This window comes from Solanum pennellii, chromosome 11, assembly GCF_001406875.1.
Source record: "Solanum pennellii chromosome 11, SPENNV200".
Lineage (NCBI taxonomy): Eukaryota > Viridiplantae > Streptophyta > Magnoliopsida > Solanales > Solanaceae > Solanum > Solanum pennellii.
The window spans coordinates 64,473,113-64,485,694 of NC_028647.1; the positions used below are offsets into that span (position 1 = coordinate 64,473,113).

Genomic DNA, 12,582 nt, shown 5'->3' on the forward strand with positions numbered 1-12,582 from the left:
CCCCCCCCCTCCCCCCCCCCCAAATAAAACAGTTGCTTAGGAATTGCCCCATGCGAATTCATGGAAGGCTGTGAACAAATTTTCAAGATCCTTAGGCTTTCTTTCCATTTTCAGTAAATCAAGTCCTTAAAAAAGCTTTTACAGGCAGTCAAAAGAACCAAAATAATCAATCAGAGACTGGTCGATTAAAGAAAGACATAATTGCGGAACCCCTAATCACACAAGCAACGGCTGAGAACATGAACAAATACAAAAAGGCGAGGATGCGGGCAGAAGAGGGTATAAATATAAAAAATAAAATAAACTACGCCCATCTCAAACTAAAACTAAAACACTTGCACAAGGAAATTTGATGCTGTGACTTGAGCAGTAAAATATCATCTTAAAGCTACCTCATAAAGCATATATAAAGAAGCGACATGAAATCATGAGGACTGACCACAATGAAATATGTCGCTCTGTTTATCTTTCATTTCTTTGAAATGTTTTAGGATGTCCTTTTTTTTGTTTGATCCCAAGTAGTTGGAGAACTGACTTATTTTCCTTTATATCGCAAGTCATTTCCTTAAAAAAGGAAAATAAGTTCCAGCGACACACAAAGTTTTAAAACCTCCATGTCTTACTTTCAGACACATATTTTCTCAACTTTGCAAGTCAGAAATTCCTGTCAACAGCACCCCATCCCCACCCCCGCATGTTTGGACCATCCAACGTATTTGACACACCTCCTCAACCAGATAAAGAATTGATTTAAAGATGAACGTCTTCTCTATGAAACAGAAAGGAAAGAATCCTTGTATTTCGCTTTCATAACCAATTAACTGCTTTAGAATCTTGTGGTCCAGGTCCAGGCCACATCTATTTTTCCTTTTCTAAGGCATCACAAGGCCAACATCTTTTTACAATTGACTTGGTTTCCTCCTTGGAAAGAACCTAAGCTTTTGAAAGAAAATTCTTCCACTTCTGCTCATGAGACCTTATCTTTTGGCCCAAACCATCCAGTCTGTAAAAGTGTCACTTCGCCTTTGTATGCAGAACTTTAGTGACATTTTACCTTTTAATGTAAAACATGATGTGGACCTGGAAAGTGAGGGCCTACTGGAAAACATAGACTAGAATTGCAAATGTTAAAGATTGATATAAAGATACTTACTAGTACTTGAAGTCCCTCGAGGATCAAAATCATCAAAATCTTCCTCATATTTACTTGAAGATGCAGCTGCGCTCTGTGAAGGACTAGAACAAGCTTTATCAGGTTTACCTACTCTCTTTGCGGTCTTTGATCCACTAGCTGAAGCAGTGCCTTGCACATTGCTGCAAAATATTCTCAAATTCAAGAAAAGGGAGATATAATGAGGTTGAAATGCAACAATACAAACCGTTGTATGTGATGATAGTCACTTAAACTTTAGTTGATTTGAAAGCAATGAAGAAGAAAAAATAAAGTTGGAACTGGTACATATAAGCTGTCTAAACATGTCGGAGGGAGAACCAAACAACAATTGAGGCCCAAAAGAATGCATGGAGCAGACTGTGCAGACAACTATTCAGAAAATTGAAGACCCAATTGAGAAGAGAACCAATGTTGAAAAAGAGACGAGTTTCTCTCTATCACATCAAAATAACTAATACAACTCTTTATTCCAGTTACCTTTTCTTCTCTCTTTTGTCTCTTCTCACATCTCTCTCGCTCTTCTATGCATTCTTACACTTCTCAGTCAATAGAAACTAGACAACAGCACACTCTATTTCCTCTAGTCTACACTCTACATCACTCTCTTCAGACACAGCAGCCTAAAAACCCATTAACCTGCATATACCAATCCTAAAGGTGGTCAACAGAGCTACGAGATTCGAAACAAGAACAATCCAAATGCAGTTGCCTCTTTATGGAAGATTTTCAGCAGTTCTTTATCAATTACAATCTCCTTTCTGATTATGGAGAAAAAGATGACCAAAATTACAAAAAAGAATTCTTAAACTATGATATATCATTCAGGTATGAGTAACTGAGGGATATTTTAAATTTCTAAGAAGGATTTAGTGCAGTTGTATGGTCCATATATAGTGCAAATAACCATGTCATACTCATCTAAGATGATCCTGGTTGAGGCAATTGAAGCCTAAATTGAAACTTGCTTTGGAGAGGAAAGTTATGCGGTGGGGATGAAATGAGAAAGGAGGAAAGACGGTAACAAAAGAACCTCAGTTGCAAGCATGTTGGCCCTTCTATTTACTGGTCAGATATATGAAAGAAAAAGAACTTATTGACCCTTTTTCTAGGCATAAATATCTCTTCATCTTCTGCAAAGTTTCAAAATAACTGGCAATTGGATGGTTATGCATCAGTACATTACGAGCCGTTAGCAACAATAAGGAAAGCAATAGTTAAAAAACCCATACCACAAACACCAAATATGAATCACATGAGTTTCTCGACCAACAGTGCATGGTTAAGAATCAAAGAGTTCAATAAAATAGAAAGGATAAAGTGAAGCATAGTAGAAAAAACAAATCATACAGACCTGCCATAATGAGATGACCCCTTTTTTGATTTAAAAGTACTTCGGTCAACCTTATCTTCACCATACCGATCCTTTTCCTTGTAACTATCCTTGAATGAATTTCCATCATTTTTATTTCCAAAACCTCCATAGCGATCACTACTCTGAAAGTTGCCACTGCTACTAAAAGAGGAAGAGCTTGACTTAAATGTTACTCCGGAAGATGACAGTCCAAAGTACCTAAAAGGTAGCATTTTCATCATGATCGTGCAAACATGCTATTAGTTACGAGGGGATCTTAAGTAATCTAAAGCAAAGTCAGACACTAAAGCATTTCCTTACTTGTCGCGATTTGCAGAAGCTTTTTCTCTAACCTCTTGTATCTTTTCCTTGTTATTCAATAGTGCCACAATGTTTTCTGCTTTTTTCCTCACATTAATTCCCATATCTTTTCCATTGGGTTCAACATACTCGAAACTTGCGAGAGACTTGAGTAGCAAAAGGAAACAGGAAAACATGTAAATACACGATAAGGAGGCTAAAGACCAAACTCTTTTTAGTATGACTATGAAACAACTGTCACTGACAAAGAAATTTAACATATGAAACAAAAGTACGTACTGAGATCTGATAGGTATGTTCTACAATCTCATCAACTGCGCGTTCAGATCCATGTGCCACCAAATACTCTATAACAGACAACGACTGGTAACAAAATCATTTCACAACTATTAGACCTTAGATATGATTTAAGATACAAAATGTATAGAAAGGAAACTAAATGTAAAACAAAATTGACCACCAGAAGCTTGACTTTTAAATTTTTCTACTATTTTCTACAGTTCCTTGATTTTGCATTCACTTAACTACAAGAACTTGATACCATAAAAAGGCATAATACACACCTTATAGACATAACGCCAGTTCTTCCCTGTTTCAGGCAATCTTGACCACAAGACATTCATAACCATCTGACACTCAGAGCTGCAGAATGCACCAGTAATCGACAATTCAACAAATTTACCTTTGTGATGAGAACAAATACCAAAATTCATAAGAATTAGCAACTTTATCGTTGAGGTCGTACAATTTTTTTGTGGCCTGAGCTATATCAGCCAATGCAGTACCATGGGGGCCCCAAGGTTCGTCATCCGTAGCATCCAATACCTATTCAAATAACAAATATTACATTTTAATCAGATCACGAAGGGGATAGGAGATAAAGAGCATAGGATGAAAATCCTAAGATCAGTAATCAGTCAATGTGGTTAACTTGAGCCGATTAGTGGGAAAACAAAAACTTGATTTTTCCCTTCCTTTTCCTCTTTTCCGGAATTTTTTCTTTTGAAACTAGAAAGTTAACCGTAGATCAAAGTAAAGTTGTCCCCGTTTGACCTATACATCAAGGTTTCGAGTAGTAGAATTAGCTAATGGGCTTATATAAACAAATATATGTCATGCACCCTGCTTCCATTCTTCTTTCATCTGTAAGACACATGCTACCTTTTTTAATGGTGGGTGCACGGATACTAACCAGACCCCATTCGTGGAATTACACCACCTATGTTTTTGTTGGTACATGGATCCTTCACGCTCAACGACTTAAAATCCTGGAAAAAATTCTTAATTTATGCGGCAAATGTGTATTCTACAACTATGTTGCTCAGACCTTCAAAATTGTTACCACACCCGTTTTGAATTCTCCAAAGTCCAAAATCCACTACTTTTGAAGTATCAAACACGCATTCAACAGTCTGAACAACCTAGTAATCTACAAGACTAGACTACAACAATACATGCTATAAAATAAAAAAAACTAAAAAAAAAACTGAAAGCTGACATAATAAATTTCTAAGCTTTTTTTACCTTCTGCTCGATCTCTGGAACCTGTAACACTTTCAAATTAACCTCCCTCTTTCTGCAAAACACAGTATAAAACTTACAAAGATTCAAAAAAAATCTGCAAAATTATTCACCAAAAATGAAATTAAAAACACGAGAAATTAAAAGGGTAAAAGGGAAAAAGGGGTTACATTTCGCGAACCGTTTGATCGAATACCTTCATGAAATCCATTGTTCGATCTGCAAATCATCAAAATTCAATAAAAAAAAAATTGAGCTTTAAATTCGTAAAAATATGAAATCGAAACTGAAATTTTTTTTGAATCTTTTGAATATATATATATGTATTTTGGTAATTTGGATGAAAAAGATATCTGCAATCGATGAGATCTCTAGAAATCTTACGATGCTTAAACAAAGATGATGATGAAGAAAAAAGACGAAGTTCGTTATGATTTTTTTACTTCTATTTTGTTCTTTTATATTTTCTATTGTGATATATATATATATATAAATAATGAATAAATTCTTTAATATTCAATTCATACAAAGAGCTCGGTGAGTGACGTGTGAGTTAGACGCATAATAAAGAGGTGATATGTGAATTAGACGCATGATAAGGGTGTTAATCGAGTTAGATGCATTATAAGGGGTTTGATTTAAACGACGATAATAATTATAATAATATATTTAATATATTTTATAAGTGATATTGTGTGAGAAAGTATTTGATCTACCAATTCATAGCAATAATAATAATGAATTTTGCATGTGATGTTTGACAAAAGTATTGTATATATTTGATATATTTTATAAATGATATTGTTCGAGAAGGAATTCGATCTATCGATCATAACAATGACAATAATATATTTAGTGTATTTTATATATAGTTTTCGATAAATTATTGTACTTTATTTTGTGAAGATAAAACAAAAAGTTTAAATTTGATAGACGATTGACTCAAGTAATACAATATCAATAACAAAAAAAAAATTAAAAAGGAAATACATATATTGAGAAAAACATGTGTATGAGAATAATAATAACTAATTAGATAATATTGAATCTCCTTAATAGATAGATCATATATTTAATACAAAGTTAAAATTATCTTTATGTAACATAAATATTGAATATCTTTGATTTCTTCTTATATATTTACGACTTTATGTATTTTAAACATTATTAGTTAAAAATATTAACTTGATATTCTGATTAAATACATCTCATAAATTTTAATGCATCGCATAAAAAACTCAAATAATAGAAACAGTTTATAAAAATTAATCTATTTATGAAATTTCAAATCATACACCTTTAATATTGTGATTTCTCTATTTGAAATGATCTCAATAGTGAAGGAAAATATAAATTAAGAAGTATATATTTTGTGATAATAAATAAATTTAATGGCAAATTATAAATCATTCGTGAATGTGCAGCAACAAACAAATGAGACTATTTCTTTGATCCTTTTTTATTAAGAGACTTTAATTTTGAATTTGTTTTCCTCCGATCAAATTTATACGATTAAATTTTGAATTAATCAAGCTCATGATCATATGCAGGTTAAATAAGAAAACAAAATAAATTAATTTTTGTGAAGTTAGCCTAAAATCTATTTAAATAAATAAAAGAATTATACAAATATCAAATCCTACTCCTATTTAGAATATAATCTTTTTATAATATAACTACACACATATCAAAATGTAAAATTATAAATCACCCAAGAGGTTTTTGTTTCAAATGCATTTTCTCGAAATGAACCTTACGTGACGCGAATTAATTTTACTTTTTTTTTTAGTTTAACCACAAATTCTATCTTTTTAAAAAATAAATAAATCTTATTTGTCTGTGATAGAAGTTTAATCAACGTCCTGTTATAGGTTTACACTCTTTTCTCCTTCTCCAAATACAAGAAATCTTCAAAAGTCCCAATATTTTAATCTCCATAATAAAATAAAAATAATTAAATTTCTACAAAAATCATCAATCGATTGATCAATTTACTCTTCAATACGTCAAATTTTTCCCAGGTTAGGTGATGTATTCTACTGCCAATGTAGAAATTGTTGGATTGGGAAAAAGATTAGATTTTTTTCATATGAATTCAAGATTTTTATGCCCATTTTGTTGATTGATTGTTTTAGTTAGTGGGTTGTGAAATTTTGGAGTTTTTGTTTCAGGGATTGTGTAATTTTGAGTATTTTGGAGTTTTTGTTGGACCCAATTGATTTGGGGTTGAGGGGTAGTTGATTGATCGAATTCTGGAGATTTTGCTGACTCGTATTGTTGATAGATTATTTTAGTTAATGGGTGTGAAAGTTCGATTTTTTGTTGCAGTACTTGTATAATTTTGATTATTTTGGCTAATGGGTGTGAAATTTTCGAGTTTTTGTTGCAGTAATTGTATGATTTTGAAGTTTTTGTTAGACTCAATGGATTGTAGTTGATTGATTGAATTTTGAAGATTTTGCTGACCCATTTATGGCTTGATTATTTTAGCTAATGGGTGTGAAAGTTTCTGCTTTTTTTTTTTTTTTGCATGATTAATTTTGAAGATTTTGTTGGACCCAGTGGATTTGGGGATTGAGGGGTAGTTGATTGACAGAACTTTGAAGATTTTGCTGATCTTTCAGATTGATTATTTTTGCTGATGGGTGTGAAATTTCCGATTTTTGTTGCAGGAATTGTATAATTTTGAAGTTCTTTTTGGACCCAATTGATTCGGGATTGAGGAGTAGTTGATTGATTGTTTGGTGAGTTGAACTGTGAATATTTTTGCTGCAACCAATTCCTGTGCAAAATTGAAAATGTTTAAGCGATTACTTGGAAAACCCAAACAAGAAACAAATGCTCTAGCAACATTAGACAAGTTAAATGAGGTATGATCCTGTTTAACTGTTTTCTTTGAAATTTACTTCTATAGAATGGAATGTATGTAATGGAATCAATAAAGAGGATTCATATAGCCAATCTCAACTAACTTGGAATTAAGGTCAGTTTGATAGTCGACTTATTTTTCTTTTTTGAGACAACTAATTCATAGTTGGGAGGCATCATAGAGGATTCATATAAGCATCCGAATTTGTGATCGAAGCCTGGTTGATGAAATATCTTTTTGGGGTCAACTAATTCATGGTTGGTGATACAAGGATCCAAACTTTCTGATGGTGAAAAAGAGAAAGAAAAAACATCATGGTTGGTGATATAAGGATCCAAACTTTCTGATGGTGAAAAAGAGAAAGAAAAAACATCATGGTTGGGAGGCATTATATGGATTCTACTGAATTAAAATTATGGTCTTTCTTTGAAGAGTTTATGCAGAGTGTTTGTCATATCTCCGGTTTCAAGGCAACTATGACAGAAACTGGCAATACTGTTTCGTCAGACGAATAACTAATAGCATGTATAATCTGCATAAAGGGGCTTCTCTTTCCAGAACATCTGGGAAGAAAGTTAAGGGTTCATTTATTTCTTTTAGTCTAAATGCGTTAAAGCTTGTCCATTCTTTTATTGAGAGTGCTCTGATAAACAGATGCTTTTCTTTTATAATTTTCACATTTTAAATCATATTCAGTTTGTAGACAGGCTGATGCAGTCCTATAATCGTGTCACTTCCCAAAACTGTAGAACATGATGTTTCCTGTATTCTTTCCCCTGTAAAGCTGAACATGAATCTCATCATAATTAAGGATACAAAATAAAGTTTTAGTCGGAAGCTGTGGGACATTGTCTAAATTCATCATTTTTTTGGTCTATTTGCAATAAGTATGGTTTGGTGATATTTTTTCATGTTAATCATTCTGCATACGAGGTTCAGCCCATTTTAGTGAGTCTCAATAAGACACAGGTGGCTTATGGATACTTTTCTAGATGCATCGTGTCATACTTGTGCTCAAGTCTTCCCAAAGACCTTCAGTTATTCCTGTTTAGTGTCTGTTGAATTAATTAGCTGTGTTAAAAATTTATCAAGTAAATTTAAATAGCTTCTGTTTGACTTTTGGTTATGCTGTACAGACGCTTGAAATGCTTGAGAAAAAGGAGTCAGTTTTATTGAAGAAGGCTACTGCTGAGGTTGAAAGAGCAAAGGAATTTACTAGAGCAAAAAACAAAAGGGGTATGATATCCTGAAAATCATTTGTATGAAAAGGCTAGTTGTTCATATGTAGTTCCCTTGGTCAGAATATGTTTACATTAATATTTCTACAGTTGTATTAAGTGTCCTGATTTTTCTCCATTTACTTTATTATCACACACTTAATAATGGGATTTTCTACTAGAAGAATCTTTTCTTACTTGTGTGGGTGAACTGTTGGATTGAGATATATTTGTATCATCTCGGGAATCATGTAATGTTGTTTAACTTCATATTTTGTGTTTGATTATGTTGGTTCTCTATTGTGTACCGGCAAGTTTAACATTGAAACATCAATCTATCAATACTAAAAAAATCATAGGATAGTTTTTATTTGGCATTTCCATTATTAGTTGAAACATCAGTTTATAAATAGTGAAGAAATCTAGGATAGTTTTTATTTGGTACTTCAATTATATGTCTACCGCAGAAAAGGTAAAAAAGAAAAATATTAAAAGGAGTAAATGTTGTTGCTATATTAAGGTAAATCCAAAAGTCACGGTTGTGATTTTTCTTTTAAAAAATAAATCACTGTTGTGAATTGTCATCTCATATTTACCTTTCTCATTGAGCTTTTCGGGTGATTTCCTTTTGGCAGAGTTGGGTTTTTTGGGGGAGGGGTTCACGAGTCTGTAGGTGTAACCTACAAGGTTCTTATTTCCACTTATTTGTAGGGAAGAGTGAAAATTCAAAAGAAAATTTAATAATTAATACTTCTGAGAGACTTTTTCTTTGGTTGTTAATGGTCAATGTAAGATGGAAACAGTTTAGGCCTTTGTTTCCTTGTAATTAGGATAATGTCTTTTCTTGATAACTAGCATGCATCGCTACTATACTATTAAATACTTGAAAATACATGTCTGACTATTTTATTGTGTTAAATGCAATGACCAGTTTTTAAATATGCTTGTGCTATTTTCTTGGGATGACCGGAAAAGTAATTTGATATTTTACAACTAGCGTAAGCGTTGGATTTTGTTCCAACTGGAAACTTTATTATCTACTAACCTCTCAGTGTTTACCTTATAATACTATTATTATAACAGATTCCATGTAAGAAATCTGTGTAAGTTAAAAGATTCCCTTCTTGACAAATTCACCATGGATGAACATCCTATGGGAAATTGAGTTTCAGCCGAAAACACAAGGGAAATTACTATCAGTTTTCGGGCTTTATTGCTGGTCTATTATATGCCATAGAAGCTCAGAAATTCTTGCTTTGCAAATTGCAACAGTCTTTAAGTCTTGGCTGATCTGGTTAATGTCTGGAACTTCTTGTGTTTTTGCTTTACCATATGACTTTTCCAACATAAAGACCCGGAGAAAAAAAGGATGTTTTGGCTTCTCCTGGTTAGAGGAAATTAATTTGGATAGAGTAAGCTTTTATCTTTGTGGATCACACATATATTCCTCGATACTTGTACTCCCTCCGTTCCATAATAGTTGTCCACTTTTCCCTTTACATGCCCCTTAATAAATCATAAATAAGAAGGGTATTTTTACTAATTTACCCTTTACTCTTTTTAATACTGTGTCTTATCTATCAATACCAAGATTAGTAATGGAGGAACATTTTTGGAGCTTTACAATATTTATACTTTCAAAAGGAATTAATTTTAAAGGCAAAATGGAATTTTTAAAATTAATTTTATCTGGGTTTTGTAAATGGACAAGTAATTTGGGACCGATATATTTAGTAATATGGGACAAAGGGAGTAGTAATTTGAGAAAATACTACGTGAATATTATGGTTTTGCCATCTTTTACTTCTTTTCGGCAACGTTTTTGATGAATTGTTTGTTGTATTTTCAGCTGCAATACAATGTTTGAAAAGAAAAAGGCTCTATGAACAGCAAGTCGAACAGCTTGGAAATTTCCAATTGCGTATCCATGATCAGGTGCGCTTGTGTTCTGCTAGATCTCATAATCTTTGCACATATTTTGTGTCATAACATCACAATATAAGCATGGGCATTTCGTTGGATTTGGGTTTCAGATGATACTGCTAGAAGGTGCAAAAGCCACAACAGAAACCGTTGATGCTCTTAGAACTGGAGCAGCTGCAATGAAAGCCATGCAGAAGGCAACGTAAGTTGTATATGCACTATGTTGCTGCAGTATCTTTAGCTCTCTGTTGTTTAGTATAGCTACATAGCTTTTGCCCTGAAAGACGTGAATCACTCGCATCACGCAGTGTTGCTCTTTGTGTTATCCAGATTTTTTCATTGCATCAAGGTCAAACTCAATATATGCTAAAAATTAAATTTTTCTTTTTGTTATGGTGGGGTGTCTTTTGTTAAATGGAGTTCTTGTCTGATATTATCTAGTTTTTCTGTTCAGGAATATTGACGATGTTGACAAAACAATGGATGAAATTAATGAGCAGACTGAGAACATGAAAATGATTCAGGAAGCATTGTCTACACCAATTGGTGCAGCCGCTGATTTTGATGAAGTATTTACTTGGACAATTCTTTGTTTTTATAATACCTCCTCTCTGTGTCTGGACAATAATTCATATCAATTTTTTGTAGGATGAGTTAGAGGCAGAACTTGAAGAACTGGAAGGAGCTGAGTTGGAGGAACAACTCCTTCAGCCTGCTACTACTGCCCCTTCTGCACCTATTCATATGCCTGCTGGTAGGCAACAAGTGCGTCCTGCTGCCCAACACAGCAGAACGGAAGAAGATGAACTTGCTGCTTTGCAGGCTGAAATGGCTCTTTGACGAGGTCATTTTCTTGTTCTCTATTTTTTATGATTACGGCTAAGTATTTGAGACTAGGAACACACTACTAGTGCTATTTTCGTTTGGTCAATTATAAATGAAACATGCTACACTTATCTAGTTTTGCAATTGTTTGAAGGAAAAGATCGTTCCATGTAAAACCTAGTGTAAGATGACGTTGTGCATTACAAACCTGTACGAGTTGTAGGTTAAACAAGATTAAATGAAAACGTCTAATTCATGTTCCCCCTCTTTCACATCCCCTAATTTTCTCTCAGAAGTTAATCAATTGGTGCCTAGATATGGAATAAGTACAGTCAAAGCCATCAGATACCTTTTTGTTTGCTTGTTATTTAGCTACTTTGCTTCCTCCCGTTCCCTTCCCTCGGTTCTTCCTCAACACTTGGAAACACTACTAAGGGGAAGGGAAAAGGGACCTTGACGACCACCTTAAGGGAATGTAGACTAAAAAGAACTGAGAAAAGACCTCATGTTCTTTACATGGACAAATACATCAACAAAGTTATGTAAATGACACCAAACTCAATTCTTATTTGATTCATTTTTTCCCCAATGGATTCGATATTCATGATGCAGCTGATATCGTGTTGTTTCAACTGATACGTACTTGTATGGTCGTCTTTGAAGTTTCTGACTGTTTCATTTGTGGTGTGTTTTGCAGTATAATCGCCGAATAAAGAACGCTGTAAAGATCAAATGTACTCTTTGTGGGATGATTGTTTGAATTCTTGATGTGCTGCAATGCAGCCTTAGCTTACAAGTATAACTGTATAGATTGCAGGAGTTGATTTAATATTTTATGTCAAAGTTGAAATGGGAAGAGTTTTGCTACTTTTACATGAAATTTCATTCTTGAAATTGTACAAAATATCTCTTCTATCAACATTAAAGTGCATTTTTTGTGTTTAAATTAGTTCATTTACATCTCGACTATTTGGTATCTATTATTTTCTACCAGTATATGTATCGAAGTTTTTCGCTTATTAAGATTTAGGTGATGAAAAGATATTATTATATGTGTCATTGTATAAACGGAGATCACACCTTCATTTCATCGGGTATCTGTTACCTTCTATTGACACAAATATATTTATGATTTTTCTACTTCTAATCAAAGGTTTTAAGTTAGGTTCAAGTAAGAGTATGGTTTTTCTTTTTAATTCTTATACGAATAGCATCAAAGATTCTATTTATTAAAAAGGTTCGTTGAAATACTCAAATATTTCTGCTTTGACATAAAAAAAAAGCTGAGATTGTCTTTCTTACTACGAAACGTCTTATCTTTTCAAATAAGATTAACATAAAAAATAATTAAAATTATCTTTCTTTCTACGATTCGTCTCGT

The 12,582-nt window shown here is 33.1% G+C and overlaps 2 protein-coding genes across 3 annotated transcripts in view; one reads left to right on the forward strand and one right to left on the reverse strand.

Moving 5' to 3' along the window:
* Positions 1 to 4,804, reverse strand: part of LOC107003266 (clathrin interactor EPSIN 1) — a 6,652-nt gene extending 1,848 nt beyond the window's left edge. The window contains exons 1-9 of the mRNA XM_015201571.2: positions 4,752 to 4,804; positions 4,538 to 4,586; positions 4,371 to 4,422; positions 3,592 to 3,671; positions 3,410 to 3,488; positions 3,126 to 3,209; positions 2,847 to 2,992; positions 2,526 to 2,744; positions 1,154 to 1,314 (exon numbers count right to left, since the gene is read on the reverse strand). Of these exons, the coding sequence (XP_015057057.1) occupies positions 1,154 to 1,314; positions 2,526 to 2,744; positions 2,847 to 2,992; positions 3,126 to 3,209; positions 3,410 to 3,488; positions 3,592 to 3,671; positions 4,371 to 4,422; positions 4,538 to 4,578 (862 nt within the window). The 5' untranslated portion in view covers positions 4,579 to 4,586; positions 4,752 to 4,804. The remainder of the gene's footprint in view (positions 1 to 1,153; positions 1,315 to 2,525; positions 2,745 to 2,846; positions 2,993 to 3,125; positions 3,210 to 3,409; positions 3,489 to 3,591; positions 3,672 to 4,370; positions 4,423 to 4,537; positions 4,587 to 4,751) is intronic.
* A 1,416-nt stretch (positions 4,805 to 6,220) lies between these two features.
* Positions 6,221 to 12,155, forward strand: LOC107003108 (vacuolar protein sorting-associated protein 32 homolog 2-like). Of its 2 annotated transcripts, none has more exons than XM_015201365.2 (8): positions 6,221 to 6,388; positions 7,040 to 7,237; positions 8,373 to 8,472; positions 10,303 to 10,388; positions 10,487 to 10,578; positions 10,831 to 10,945; positions 11,025 to 11,220; positions 11,899 to 12,155. In XM_015201365.2, exons 2-7 carry the CDS (start codon positions 7,166 to 7,168, stop codon positions 11,214 to 11,216), a joined length of 657 nt encoding a protein of 218 aa, XP_015056851.1. In that variant the 5' UTR covers positions 6,221 to 6,388; positions 7,040 to 7,165; the 3' UTR covers positions 11,217 to 11,220; positions 11,899 to 12,155. The 2 variants fall into 2 exon arrangements, with proteins under 2 accessions (XP_015056851.1, XP_015056852.1); XM_015201366.2 differs by having other exon boundaries at positions 6,232 to 6,393.
* Positions 12,156 to 12,582: the final 427 nt, after the last annotated feature.

Bases quoted from the DNA above. Each gene is read 5' to 3' on its own strand.
- LOC107003108 (XM_015201365.2), top strand. From the start codon at position 7,166: ATGTTTAAGCGATTACTTGGAAAACCCAAACAAGAAACAAATGCTCTA. The intron at 10,579-10,830 runs GTAAGTTGTATA...TTTTCTGTTCAG, and splicing joins AAAGCCATGCAGAAGGCAAC to GAATATTGACGATGTTGACA. The intron at 10,946-11,024 runs GTATTTACTTGG...AATTTTTTGTAG, and splicing joins CAGCCGCTGATTTTGATGAA to GATGAGTTAGAGGCAGAACT.